Source organism: Odontesthes bonariensis, chromosome 23, assembly GCF_027942865.1.
Source record: "Odontesthes bonariensis isolate fOdoBon6 chromosome 23, fOdoBon6.hap1, whole genome shotgun sequence".
In the NCBI taxonomy this organism is placed as follows: Eukaryota; Metazoa; Chordata; class Actinopteri; order Atheriniformes; family Atherinopsidae; genus Odontesthes; species Odontesthes bonariensis.
Window position 1 is genome coordinate 21,202,048 of NC_134528.1, and position 12,591 is coordinate 21,214,638.

Here is a 12,591-nt window from a genome sequence, read left to right on the forward strand (position 1 = left end):
AAAAAATATATATATATATATATATATATATATATATATATAAATGTCTCTTCCTGATAGCTTCTTGATTTCTTTAAAGTTCTACATTGATGTTGTATCTTAACAACAGCAAAATCATTTTTTAAATCCTAGCACTTGTAAGAACATATGCAGCCGTTCTCTTGACATGACATTTAATTAGCATACAACTATTTAATTTCTGCACGTTTTAAGCTTTGTATCCTCTTACATTATTAACACTATATGTGAAATCTCGAGTTTAGGGTCAAAGAACAAGATATGGTACCATCCCTGAACAGGATGACACACAGTGACGCACACGAAACAAGAGATGCAGAGTTGTAATGTGTTACTTCACTTGTCGTATCATAGCTATGCTGTAATTGTAAGACCAGTCTAACTGTTTGTGTGTAATTTCATTACATTTCAAACTTCCCACATCATGTCACACTATGCTTAGTGCGGATGTGGGGAGGTCAGATATTAAGAACAACAGGGGTAAACTAGGATTCTTTTATCTTAGTCGACCCTCAACACGTAAAGTTAACTGATTTATATCCATTGTTGGTCTCTCCAGATAGCAAATTGACATTCTTTATTGGAAAGTCTCCCTATACCCAACTTCTGAAATGAATCTATCCTCCCTTAGATTGTTGTGTTAGACTGCAATTGGTGAAAGTGCTAATTTGTATCCAATCTAGTTTTTAAATTTGATGAAAGGCATAGTTTGTCTTTGGTTAAAAAAAAAATAATGATAATGGTAATAAAAAAGTAGAATAAGATTGAAACACTGGATAATGCTGCCATCATCTACAGTGGATGGAATTTTCATGCTGGTTGGATATACAATTTAGGATACATTTTCTGTGTCATGAAATGTTCTGTTTCAGTAGAACCATTATCACCATCGCACTATCCACCATGCATGTGTTGAACTCTGCACGAGTATTAATTCAAAGATGTGAGAATTGAATCATTAGATGCAGAATATTTAATATTGTGTGGTTAATTTAGCCCTCCTGCCCTCTTTTAGTTACATTAAACAACGTTTCGCTTTTTAAATATCACCTTTACTGCAGTTGCATGAGACACCTAGGCTACATATATATATTTTTGGTTTTCGTTGTCTGCAAAATATTGCCTGTCTTCATGGTCCTCACCCATCACCAAGATTTTGTATGTCAATTTATTTATTTTTCTTCTTTTGTCCGTAGCTATTCCAGACAAGAATCGAGTGTGTGCCGGTATTCCGTTTAAGTTAAAGCTGCCGTCTGCAACTTTTTTTTAAAATTTTTTTTTTTTTTAGTCATATTAGCTTGAACTGTCATGGGATTCTGGTAGTAGAATATTAAATAGGCTGTTTAGGAAAAATCCCGAATTCTGTAGCTCCCTCTGAAGCCTGTAATCGTGCTTGCAAAAAATCGAGCGCCCCGGCTGTTTTTAACCAATCACGTTAGATTTATTATTTATCCATTATCTGAGCAAAACAGTCACCAACCATGCTGAGCGTGAGTCTGCCCCCAGCTTGTGTGCCCGCACACTGGTGTGAACTCAGTGCACAACCTCGTCCACAGAGGGGGAGGGACCTGAAAGTTGTATCAGTTCCAATTTTCCAACTTTAGACTCAGAATTTTGAAAACCTGCCGACGGCAGCTTTAAATACGTAGCTGTCTTAAATAAACCAAGGTGGGGAAATGGGGTTAAAGAACCTGTTTAGCGCCTTCAGCTTAAGTTGATTAAGATTTACAAATCATTAGCACATAAGATCAAGAAAGGTGTTCGGGTTCAAAATCTTTTACGAATCAAGCTTAAGAATAATATTAGCAGGGCGTTTTAAGGTTACATTCATGTAAAATCTAAGAGCATAAAAGAGTTTGGTGGGCACAAAATTTACAATTTATAAGGTCTGTATGCAGACCTAAAGCATGGAGTTTTACTTTCAGCTTAATCAAATCTTTCGTGGTGCTTAAACTATCAGAAAAATAACACAAAACGGAGCTGAGGCAGTAACCAATATGTCTTAAACAGTTCAAGAAAGATGAGACTTTGATCATTTTTATTATATTTAATCCTGAGTCTCCAGGAGATCAGTATATTTTCTTTGCATGCTCACTTGTTCGTGTGTTTACTCATCAAATCGAACAATTGTTCGTGTTTGAATCTTACCACAAAGCCAGGTTATTGTGTTTTGATTTCAAATGAAGGATGGATTGAGCAGAGTCTGAAGTATTTAAGGCTAAATGAAGTCAGGCCTTGTTTGCTGGTTAACAGCTTAACTACAATCAGACATTAAGTCAGATTCAGGTCCAATATTTTGGAATGTTGCAATAGTAATATTATTTTATCAGGAATATATGTGAACTGGTTTATTGAAGTTTTTAAGAGCAGACTCTAATGTTATCCACTTTCACCTTTGACTTGTCGCACTAAACATGTTTTATACAGTGAGGCATTATGCTTGTAAAAAAAAAAAAAACCAACAAAAAAACAAAACAAAAAAACTTTACAGTGGCTTCAGTGTGATTCATCAGAAAGTTGGCTTATTTTCTACAGTTCCTGGTTGGACAATTGCAATGCACCCCTTAAAAGGTACAGTGGAAAGATAACTCTTGACTACATTTCTGTGTGTGTGTGTGCGCGCTGGAGTCTTTTGCTGCCGTGAAGATTTAGTTCATATTTGGGTTAACAGCTCACCAGTAACAGCAAATGTAGGATATGACTTGTACATCTAACTATCTGTTACACGTATCTAATATAAATGTTTAACTGGACATTCACGAGATCTCAGACTAAAAGATGGAATCAGACATTGGTAGTTCTCAGGGTGACCGCTGAGAACCTGACCCTGCTGGAAAAGGGACTTACCACTAGCTCCAAATCAATTTTTTCTAAGTCTGTAGTTGCCAAATCACTTGGCTGTACCCTGTTCTCATGAGAACATACTTAGTGCCTCTGTGACTAAACTGTTCATTCATTCATACAGGTGATGGTGATCATTTTCCCCACTGTGGAAAATCAAATTCTGAAGTTTATTAATTGTTGACTTTAATTAATCACAAGGGAACATCTATCTCTTTACACTTGAGATCAGTTCTGATCACTTCGTGGGTAACTTGGTGCTCAGGTACTTTAGGAACATGCTGCACTCTGTTTGAAAACTTTATTTTGACTGTAGTTTATTTATTTGCATGTTGTTAGGAGGTTTTTACATCCTTTTTTTTAATTTTCAAATTTTTTATTAAATTTTTTAAAACTTAAATAACTCTTAATATCAACTCTAAACACCCCTAGGAGATCAACTTCTGGGTTGTTGTACAACAGTCATAGTCACTCAGGAAAATTCCTACCATTGCTGTTGCAGCACAGGGGATGAATAAGGTTTTTTTTTTTTTTTTGTTTGTTTGTTTTTTCATTTTTAAAACTTTTATTCACTCCGAGCTAGTTAATAGGTGTGCTGATTCCTATTTAGAAGTAGCCTGCTTGAAGTAGGCTGACAAATCTGTCTGGTTTAGTATTTGCTCTCGGATGAAGTTTCCCTGAGATTTAACACTTAGAAAACGGTCAGCACTCCTGAAAACTTAGTTGTTTGTCTTTGGCTATGTGTGTTTGTGTGTGTGTGTGATTACCTTCATTAATAATAAATTGCAATGAATACAGCAGATCATATTGAATATAGATAATTAGATGTTTAGTAAGTTATAAGGATGAGTAACATGGTTCCTGAAAATGTTCTTTACACTGCTCAACTGAAGTTAAATAAATCTTTAAGCAGCAAAGTAACATAATGTATGAGGAGTAACATACACATGTTACTCTTGTCGGTGGAGATGCAGATATACTGTTGGTGTGAGATTATATTAACAGCTCCTTGTGCATATGAACCTGTTTCAGGGGTTTTCTCAAATAATCTTTTTTAACATTTTACATAATTACTTTGATTTCTGTAAGAAACAGGGTGAAATTATCACATTGTTCTGTCAGAGAAGTGAGTTTTTTGTTTTTTCATTATGTTTCTTATCTCATATGAACTAATATGTCATAATTAGATGGATGTTAAAAAAAAAAAAAGAAAAAGAAGAGTAGGCGCACTCTCTGTGTCTTATTCAACTGAATGTTTGCATGTGACCTTTCCCACTTGTGGCTGTCTTGTCTCTTAGACCATGGGATGAGACTTTCGTAACAAGGCTGCTGGACGTGTGCATGCAACCAACAGTCATGCATAAACTGCTCTGGGATGTGGAAGCTGATAAACACATACGATGAAGAGAAGAGACAGCTGAAGTGTAAAGGAAACATGCTTTAGGAAGTCATTTCTTTTTCAACTGATTGATTGTTTCTTTCTCTCCAGCCTTACTACCACCCCTCCTAAAATTAGCTACAGACCATTCATGCTTGGTGCTCATGAAGTAAAACAATGGAGCATACTCTTGACTTGAAACTCTGTTCACAGCCTCACTATATGAAGCGTATGCTTTGTCTACCCTCAATGTGATCAGAAGAGGATTTTATTTTTTAAAAACTTTTATTCACTCTGGGTTAGTTAATAGGTATGCAGACTCCTATGTGATTACCTTTATTAATAACAAATTGCATTCGATACAGCAGATCATATTGAACATAGCTAATTAGATGTTTAGTAAGTTACAAGGATGAGTAACATGGTTCCTGAAAATGTTCTTTCCACTGTGCAACTGAAGAGAAATAAATCTTTTAGAAGCACAGTAGCAAAGTATGAGGGTCAACGCATAGATGGACACGCGCATGCCATTAACATAGATTGTTTGTTTCTCCCCCTCCTAAGATTAGCTACACATGATTCATACTTGATGGCCATGTGATAAAACAATGGAGCATTCTCATGACCCTGTTCACAGCCTCCCTGTATGAATCGATCCCCAGTTAGTTGATTAGACGAGAGTGGTGCATTTTTTTTTTTCTTTCTATTCTGAAAATAACCAACTTGTATTATATTAGCCCTAAAGGGGTGAGGATCGGCGACGTTATCAATTAACTATTTTTCTTAAACCCAAGTTGATTAGCAGAGAGTGGTACTTAGCCCTCACCCTCGTCATACTCACAGGATATCCTTATTAACCTAGGGTCATTTTTTTTTTTTTTTTTCTATTCTGAAAACAACCAACTTTTATTATACTTGCCCTGGCGTTTTCAATCAACTATTGATCTTAAACCCATCCATCCATCTATCATCTCATTGGTCCTCAAAGTCACGGGCTATACATGACCTAATTACTTTATCCTATTTTACACCCATACAGGGATCTGCAAAGCTGCCAAACAGCTATTTTTTCGTAACTCATAGTCCCGACTCATAGGATACTTCAAATTGTTGTCAGCTTTGCTCCTAAAACTTAAACTTTCCCTATTTTGTCATTAAACAATCTTTCATTTTACACTCAATAAATATTTAGATCCATCCCTTAACCACTCCCCACCTAAACTCCTTCCCATAACTCCTCCCCTAACACCACTCCCCCTAACCCCTCCTCCCCCTCCCCCTATAACCCCCCCCCCCCCCCCCCCCCAGCCCCTCCCCACACCACATGACCAGGGGTCAACTAGAGTTCACCTCGTGACCCAGGGGTCACTAGAGTTCACCTGTCACCCCCCCCCCCCCTTTACCCCTCCCCCCTGGGGTCACTAGAGTTCACCTGTCACGCCTGTCACATCCAATTAACTCATTAAGTTTGACGAAAGGGTGTTACTTTACTGTGTGTGACATTGACGCCTTTCCCTCATTTGCACCGTGTTGGGTTTTCGTCAACACGGAAGGGACATTTTGCCAAAAGAAGAATGGAAAATTTTTAGCACAGTCATGGAATGTTGATACCATCTATGATGGAATACAAGTCTGGTACAGCTCCATGGTACCAAAGCATGAGTCATCACCAAGCTCCTTTTCATATCTTCTAACATACCCATAAGTACAATCAGCCTTCCTTTGAAGTCAGTTACTGTTCATTTTCTGGCATTGGTCCCAGAATTACAATATTTGCATGTTTTACTGACTTGCAGTAACTCATTTGTTTACATGCACTGTTTACTTAATTCAAATGGGATTCGCCATACTGAGATCTGTGTCAAAGCCGCCCTGGACATCATGAGACAAGGCTGCACAGATGATAAAAGTGTTTTCTTCTGATGAGTCTGTTTTACAAGTTGAGGATTTAACTTCATGAGGCGGCACCAGGAATGTTTGTCACCCAGCGTTGCATTTTTCTTACTGCAAAGAAAGGAGGGGAAATTTGAATACTAAACTTGCTGCCGGGGGACGTAAACTTCAGAACTTCTCAGTTTGAGGACTTGGGTTAACTCGGCTCAACTTGCTTCAGAGACGTTTGGATTTCAGTGTCTTAACTGGGATGGAGAATCCAGACAAGCATGAGGTGCTCCTTCAGTGTGTCGGGTCGGTGGGAGGTAGCAAGATGTTGGACACAGGTGTGAGTTCAGAAACAGAACAGCAGCAGACGTGCCCACCCGAATCCATCCAGGAGATACCAGGGCAGAGAGGAGGTGACATCAAGTTGCGCATTCAGCAGCTTGAAAACAGGTGCCTCCTTCTGCAACACTGCATTAAGAAACAAACACAAAACTGCAAAGGGACCACGAAAGAAAGTGAGTCATTGTTTGTCATTTTGTGTATATTCAAATACTCAGTGATGTGCACAGAACGTCATTTATGAACATTTTCTTACCCCCCACTGCGTCCTGTGAGCCGAGTTCCAGCCTCGTTTTGGCGTTGACGAAGATAGTCCAGCTAGTTTGCTAGGGTCCCGAAAATAAAGCGTTTTGCTTCTCAAAACAATATGCGTTCAAAAGAGTAATACATTTGCATCACAAAATCGTCCCTCCAGAAAAAGTCAGAACTCATAATCGCTTGGCGCCAGGGTTCGAACTACGGGGGGACTCGGGGGATCCGAAAACATGATTTGGGAAATGTTGGGGGGTCTCTAAAATATTGGCAAAATGTGATTTCCCCTGATGAGTTATGATTGCAGACGCGATGCGTGTGTGGAGGTGTGGAGCCTGTGTGCATAATTGGCATAAAGCTGTGCTGTCCGCGTGTAATTCCGTATATAGGCTTCTCATGTATTTTCGAGATCCGCGCTCTGAGTCAAGCGCAAGTAAGCAACGGCCCCCCCGCGCCCCGCAGCGGGGAGTAAGAAAATGTTCATAAATGATATTGCTAATATGGGATGTCATACAGCTTCATGTCAAAAGAGACGAACTATCCCTTTAACAGCTTCCATCTGTGGTGTTTCTTGATCTGTTCAGACAATCATTATGTATTATAGCAGCAACAACAGTCTCCAAAAGCTGCTCAAAATGGTGTGTTTTCTTCCATCACTTTGAGTCTCACATTAGAAAAGAACTAGTCGGTTCGCAATAGTATTTCAGACAGGCCTTTCTGGTTTGACCAGGCAGAGGAGCACTTGAATGCATTGTAGGGGTCTTGAATGCTGCCGATTTCTTCCTGCAACACCGCTCAGAGAAACTATCTTCTACCTCTATACCACTTTGGGTGTTGGCCCTTCTCCGTCGCTCCGTGAACTGTTCCTCTCATTACATCTGACCATTAAACCTTTGAAAAGTCCATCTTCAGGTATTTCTTGGGCTAGTTTTGATGCTCCAGCTTGTCCAGCCCTCAGGAGTCTGTTCCTTGGCCATGGTGCTGAGCACTGGACACCTTATACATCTGGACCCTCCAGGTAGTACAGGAGAATACGGAGTTCGTTGTGGATTAATATTTAAAATCGGATCATCTTTTTTTTTTGACAAACCAAAAAAAACAAAAATGTAAGTACATGAGAAAAAAAACTTTTCATTGGTTAACATACATCCTTTTTTTTTTTTTTTTTTTTTTTTTTTTTTTTAAATTTTAGGACTCCAATACAGTCCAAAAAAAATTTAACCAATGTTGCCACTGTTTCACACAACACTTTCAACATTCTGGTATTGAGGATACCGAACGTTGAAGCGTTTCCGGTGTTATTTTGTCCTATTCTTCTTGTACACTCATATTCTGGGGTACAACAATAAAGCATCGTCATTGCTCTAAAGTCTCAACACGTGCTTTTTTCGAGGACAGGCCAGGCCTGACCGGCACCCGTACCCTCTTCTTCCTCAGATTTGCCTTTGAAAAAAGTGTGCAGTGTGTGAGTTTTCTATTGTCTCGTTGACAAAATGCACAAATGTCCCCGGAAAAGATGCCCTCTTGAAGTTAACATCTGTTGCTCTGAAATCTCTGTGAACTTTTCTGCTTTGATGGTGCCATCGCAGAGGTGGAAATGATCTTTGCCAAAGTCACAGATACAACCCCACACCATCACAGAGCCTGGCTTTTGGACTGATCGTTGGTCCAGATCACATGAGATGAATTTCTTCTTGAAAATATATTGAATACTGATTGGTCTGATCACAGTACACAATTCCACTGTGTGATGGTCCATCCCAGATTCCTCTGAGCCCAGAGAAGTTGACACCGCCTCTGGACAAAGTTAACGTAAAGTTTGAAGTAGCATTCATAAACGTAACTCCTTCCTCTTGTTCTTGACAAAAATTTCTCACAGTAATCCGTTGCTAACCCCCTCCCCCTTGTCTACCAACTATTTTATTATTGAGCTACATCAAAAAGGACAAATGGTTAATTCGCATTTAAACTCTGGCTTTGTGTTGTGTCGTCAGTTACCAGTGAGGACGATGAAGAACAGTGTGAGCTGGAGACCATTCGGAAAGAGCTGGAGGAGCTGTACGGGAAGGAGGAGGAGATGAAGAAAAACGGAGCGAGCTCCAAACCGCAAGCAAACGGAGGCACGTGCTCTTCTCTCCGCTCAATTTACTGTTGGTACTCTGAGTCTCTAACGAGCATGTTTGAACTACTCATTTTTGAAAAGCAGGAAACCAAAAAAAGCCTGCCATCTATAAAGAGACTCCCCACGGAGGTATCTACATACTGCCTCCTGTCCAGCTGGAACAGAAGGACGCTACAGCTGCACAACCAACAAGCCCCATCATCCCAGGTGTGTAATACCTTTCGTAAAGTGACGTATTTCTTTAAACACCCAAAGTAATGCTTAGTTCTAGAAAGACTTGTTCCGGTTATCTGTGGAACATTACAAACAGCACGTGTAGTCACCTGTGTTCTTGGTCTCCCTCTTTCTCTTTGGGTTAAGTAGAGAGTCTGGGTCCAACAGCAGAGCTCACAAAGTGTCCAACATGTGAGGAGGTCGTTGTCACGGAAACCAGCGGCAGTATGGGCGAGGCAGCGTGGACAATGTGCATACTGAGCTCCTTGATGGGGTGAGTCTGGGGAATGGACACAATAACAAACCTCTTATCCTAAATCCAGTTCCGAAAGGACTGCGATGCTCTGTGAAATGTGAACAAAACAGAACGCAGAGACATGCAAATCTCATGAGCAAACATTTTACTCACAATTGAAAATAGAGAAAAACAAATGCTGTAAGAGGGAGAGTTTACTATTTAATGAATAATATTAGCCTATCTTGAAGTTGTTAGCAGCAACACGCCTTTAAAAAAAAAGGTGGGATGGGGCAAGAAAAGGCTGGAAAAGTGAGTGGCGCTAAAAAAAAAAAAGAAAGGTCAGTAACGGGAAAGAGCACCTCGGAGAGGCAGAGTCTCTCAGAAGTGAGGAGGGGCAAAGGTTCATCAACTTTCAAAAACTTTGTCGAGAATTTGTGGCGTAATTTCGGAACAATATTCTTCTATTTAAAATTGCGAAGAATTTGAATATTCCTTCATCGACAGTGTATAATTTCACAAACGTCTCTGTGAACGAGGGACACGGCTGAAAGTCCATATCTCGATGTCCGTGATCTCTAGCTCTGCATTAATACCAGACACGATTTTGTCACGGAAGTCACTGCTTGGACTCGTTATTATTGCGTTAACTCGTTAGTTATTTAACGCCGATAAATATTTTATTGCGCATTAAAGCTATGGTAGGTAATCCTAGAGCGCTAGCAAGAGAGCTAGCAAGATTCGAAAGTGGCCCCTCCTCTAAGCTCCACCCCCCCCTCCCCATTCCGTCAGTGCTTCATCCAAAGCCGCTAGAACCGCGTGGGCGCACGGAGCAGGGAGCCGACAGAGGGGGGCGTAGGAAGAAAGCGCAGAGGCATCTGATTGGTTTTTTGTAGGTGCTCCAGCTTTTTCTCAGTCCTGCAGCTGCCACAGAGGTCTGATTATTTTCGTCCCTTTTTCTAAATACATCTTGTATAGATTTCTCTCAGGATAGACGGACCATTTCACCCAAAATGTGTTTCTGAACAGGATTACCAACCATGTCTTTAACGCAGTTTAAAAAAATATATATATATTATTTGTTGGGGCTTTTGTGCCTTTAATGGATAGGAAAGTTCAGAGAGACAGGAAGCAGGGGGCAGAGAGAGGGGGAACGACACGCAGCACAGGGCCGTCTGATGCGGGGCTCGAACTGGGGCCAGCTGACTATAGTCTCTTGTACATGGGGCGCCTGCTCAACCCACCATGCCACGGACCACCCCCGTTTTATTATTTATTTTATTATTGTAAAACTCTGTTGCTCACAGGCTTTTATTTTGTAAAAGTCTGTTGCTGTCTGCTGTGGAACTGGAAAAGAAAGTAATTGGCGGATCCACCAAACATGGAGAAGGGTACGGAACTTTTACTCGGCCATTTTCATTTTAAAGTTCTTCCAGACGGCTGAGTTGACAGAACCAAAGTCATCTGTAAACACTGCCAAGTTGAATTGTCTTCTCACCGTAGTAGTTCCAGTCTAAAATATCACTTAAAGGCAAAACACACAACTGATAGCAGCAAGTCTTTCAAGGAAACAGACAGTGGAGCGAGGCTTCTACATAAAGATGCTGATGTTAAAAGTGTGTTTGCACAACAAATGTTATGGCACTTTCATTCATATGGCAGCACATTTAAAATAAAACTAAATGCTAAAGACTATACACTACTTTTGAATTCATTTGGGGATTTTGCGTACAAATGCGATTAATCGTCATTAATCAGGGAAATCATGTGATTAATTAGATTAAAAATTTTAATCGTTGCCAAGTCCTAAAAAAAACCTGTTGGTAGAAGAAGAGAAGAAGGGGGGGGTGCTACACAGTGCTAAACGTGGCCCCGTACCAACTTATTGCTGCCATCATATTCGAGATGATCTAATATATTTTCGTGAAATAGTAAAATGTGTGACTTTCCACATTTGATATGTTTTCTCTGTCACTGCAGTCACTGCATTCTGTTCTTATTAATAATCTACACAGCGCACCACCTTCTTGGAACTGGGGTTGTAAATTTGCTTTTCTTACTCATGATGACAGCGATGTTCCAATTGACACTTTATTACTGCCTTTATTTTTAGCTAATGTTGTAGTATTACAAGTAAAAGTGGCTACTGTTAATCCGCTCTCCTCCCAACAGCTGTGTCGCAGGCTGCTGTTTGGTCCCCTTCTGCATGAAGCGTTTAAGGAACGTCCACCACCAGTGTCCTCACTGTGGGGCCCACATTCACACGTACAAGCCAATGTAACACCACATTCATTTGTGTGTTTGAGGGACTGTACCCGTGTAGGGTGCTCATACTTGTACTCGTGAGTTTGGATGATGATGGATTGTGCACCGTGCTCCAACGCCTCGAGCACCAGGAGCGCTTTGACATCTTTGCCTTCATCTGGACTAGACCTTATTTTGCTCTGATGCTCCAACTCGTGCATTCTTTGTCATTGCTGGTGTACATCCTTCCTCGCAGAGAGGAAACGAGTGGATTACATAGTCAGTCCGTTCCACAACCGGAAAATTTTCATATTCATTATTCCCCTAAAACACGATGCTGAGGGGAAAGTCTCCAGACCCCTTAAACTCTTCCCCTTTTGGTATTGTTTCAGATTCGTTTTAAAAAATTTTTTTTTGAAATTCTATTCATTCTACACAAAATGTAATTTGCACAAGTTTCCAAACACTTTGCCATGATGAAACCTTTCTGTGGCGCGTCCTACCTTTGTCAGTGACTACGTAGAACTTTCTATGACAGGTAATACCACGGCGATGGCAGCATCATCCTGTGGACAGGTTTTTCTGTTACAGAACCTGGGAGACGAGTCGGGTTAGACGCAGAAAAATATATTGAGCAATTCTAAGTCTTCTCTGAGTGTATTCAATATTTGGAATAAGCCCCTTTATTCTTCAACACATTCTTCTGAACCGTCTCAGACGAGCTTACTTGTCGATTCTTTAAGTAGTCTTCGGGAATAGTTCTCCAGGCTTGATGGTCAGGCGCAGCCAACGTTCAAAGAAAATACTTTGAAAGACCCCCAGAAAGCCTGGACAACTACGACTCAAGAAAGGTTACAGGTTACAAGAGAATCCGGCTGCTCAGAAGCAAAATATTAAGAAATGATGGGCGACGCAAGACTTTTGTGGAATGTGGAGATGAGGATCATCTAAATCCATTTTAAGAGGAGTAGAAAATCTGAAAAGGGTGGTGAGCGCTTCTGTAACTCGACAGGTTCATGTGTGAAACTTAAAAAAAAACTGATCCATAAATAAAGAATCATGACTATT

At 40.3% G+C, this 12,591-nt stretch overlaps 1 protein-coding gene across 1 annotated transcript; it reads left to right on the top strand.

Moving 5' to 3' along the window:
- The first annotated feature begins 6,124 nt into the window (after positions 1–6,124).
- LOC142374100 (uncharacterized) lies at positions 6,125–12,591 on the top strand. Its single transcript, XM_075457628.1, has 5 exons — positions 6,125–6,633; positions 8,704–8,829; positions 8,916–9,038; positions 9,195–9,318; positions 11,452–12,591. Exons 1-5 carry the CDS (start codon positions 6,381–6,383, stop codon positions 11,558–11,560), a joined length of 735 nt encoding a protein of 244 aa, XP_075313743.1. The 5' UTR covers positions 6,125–6,380; the 3' UTR covers positions 11,561–12,591.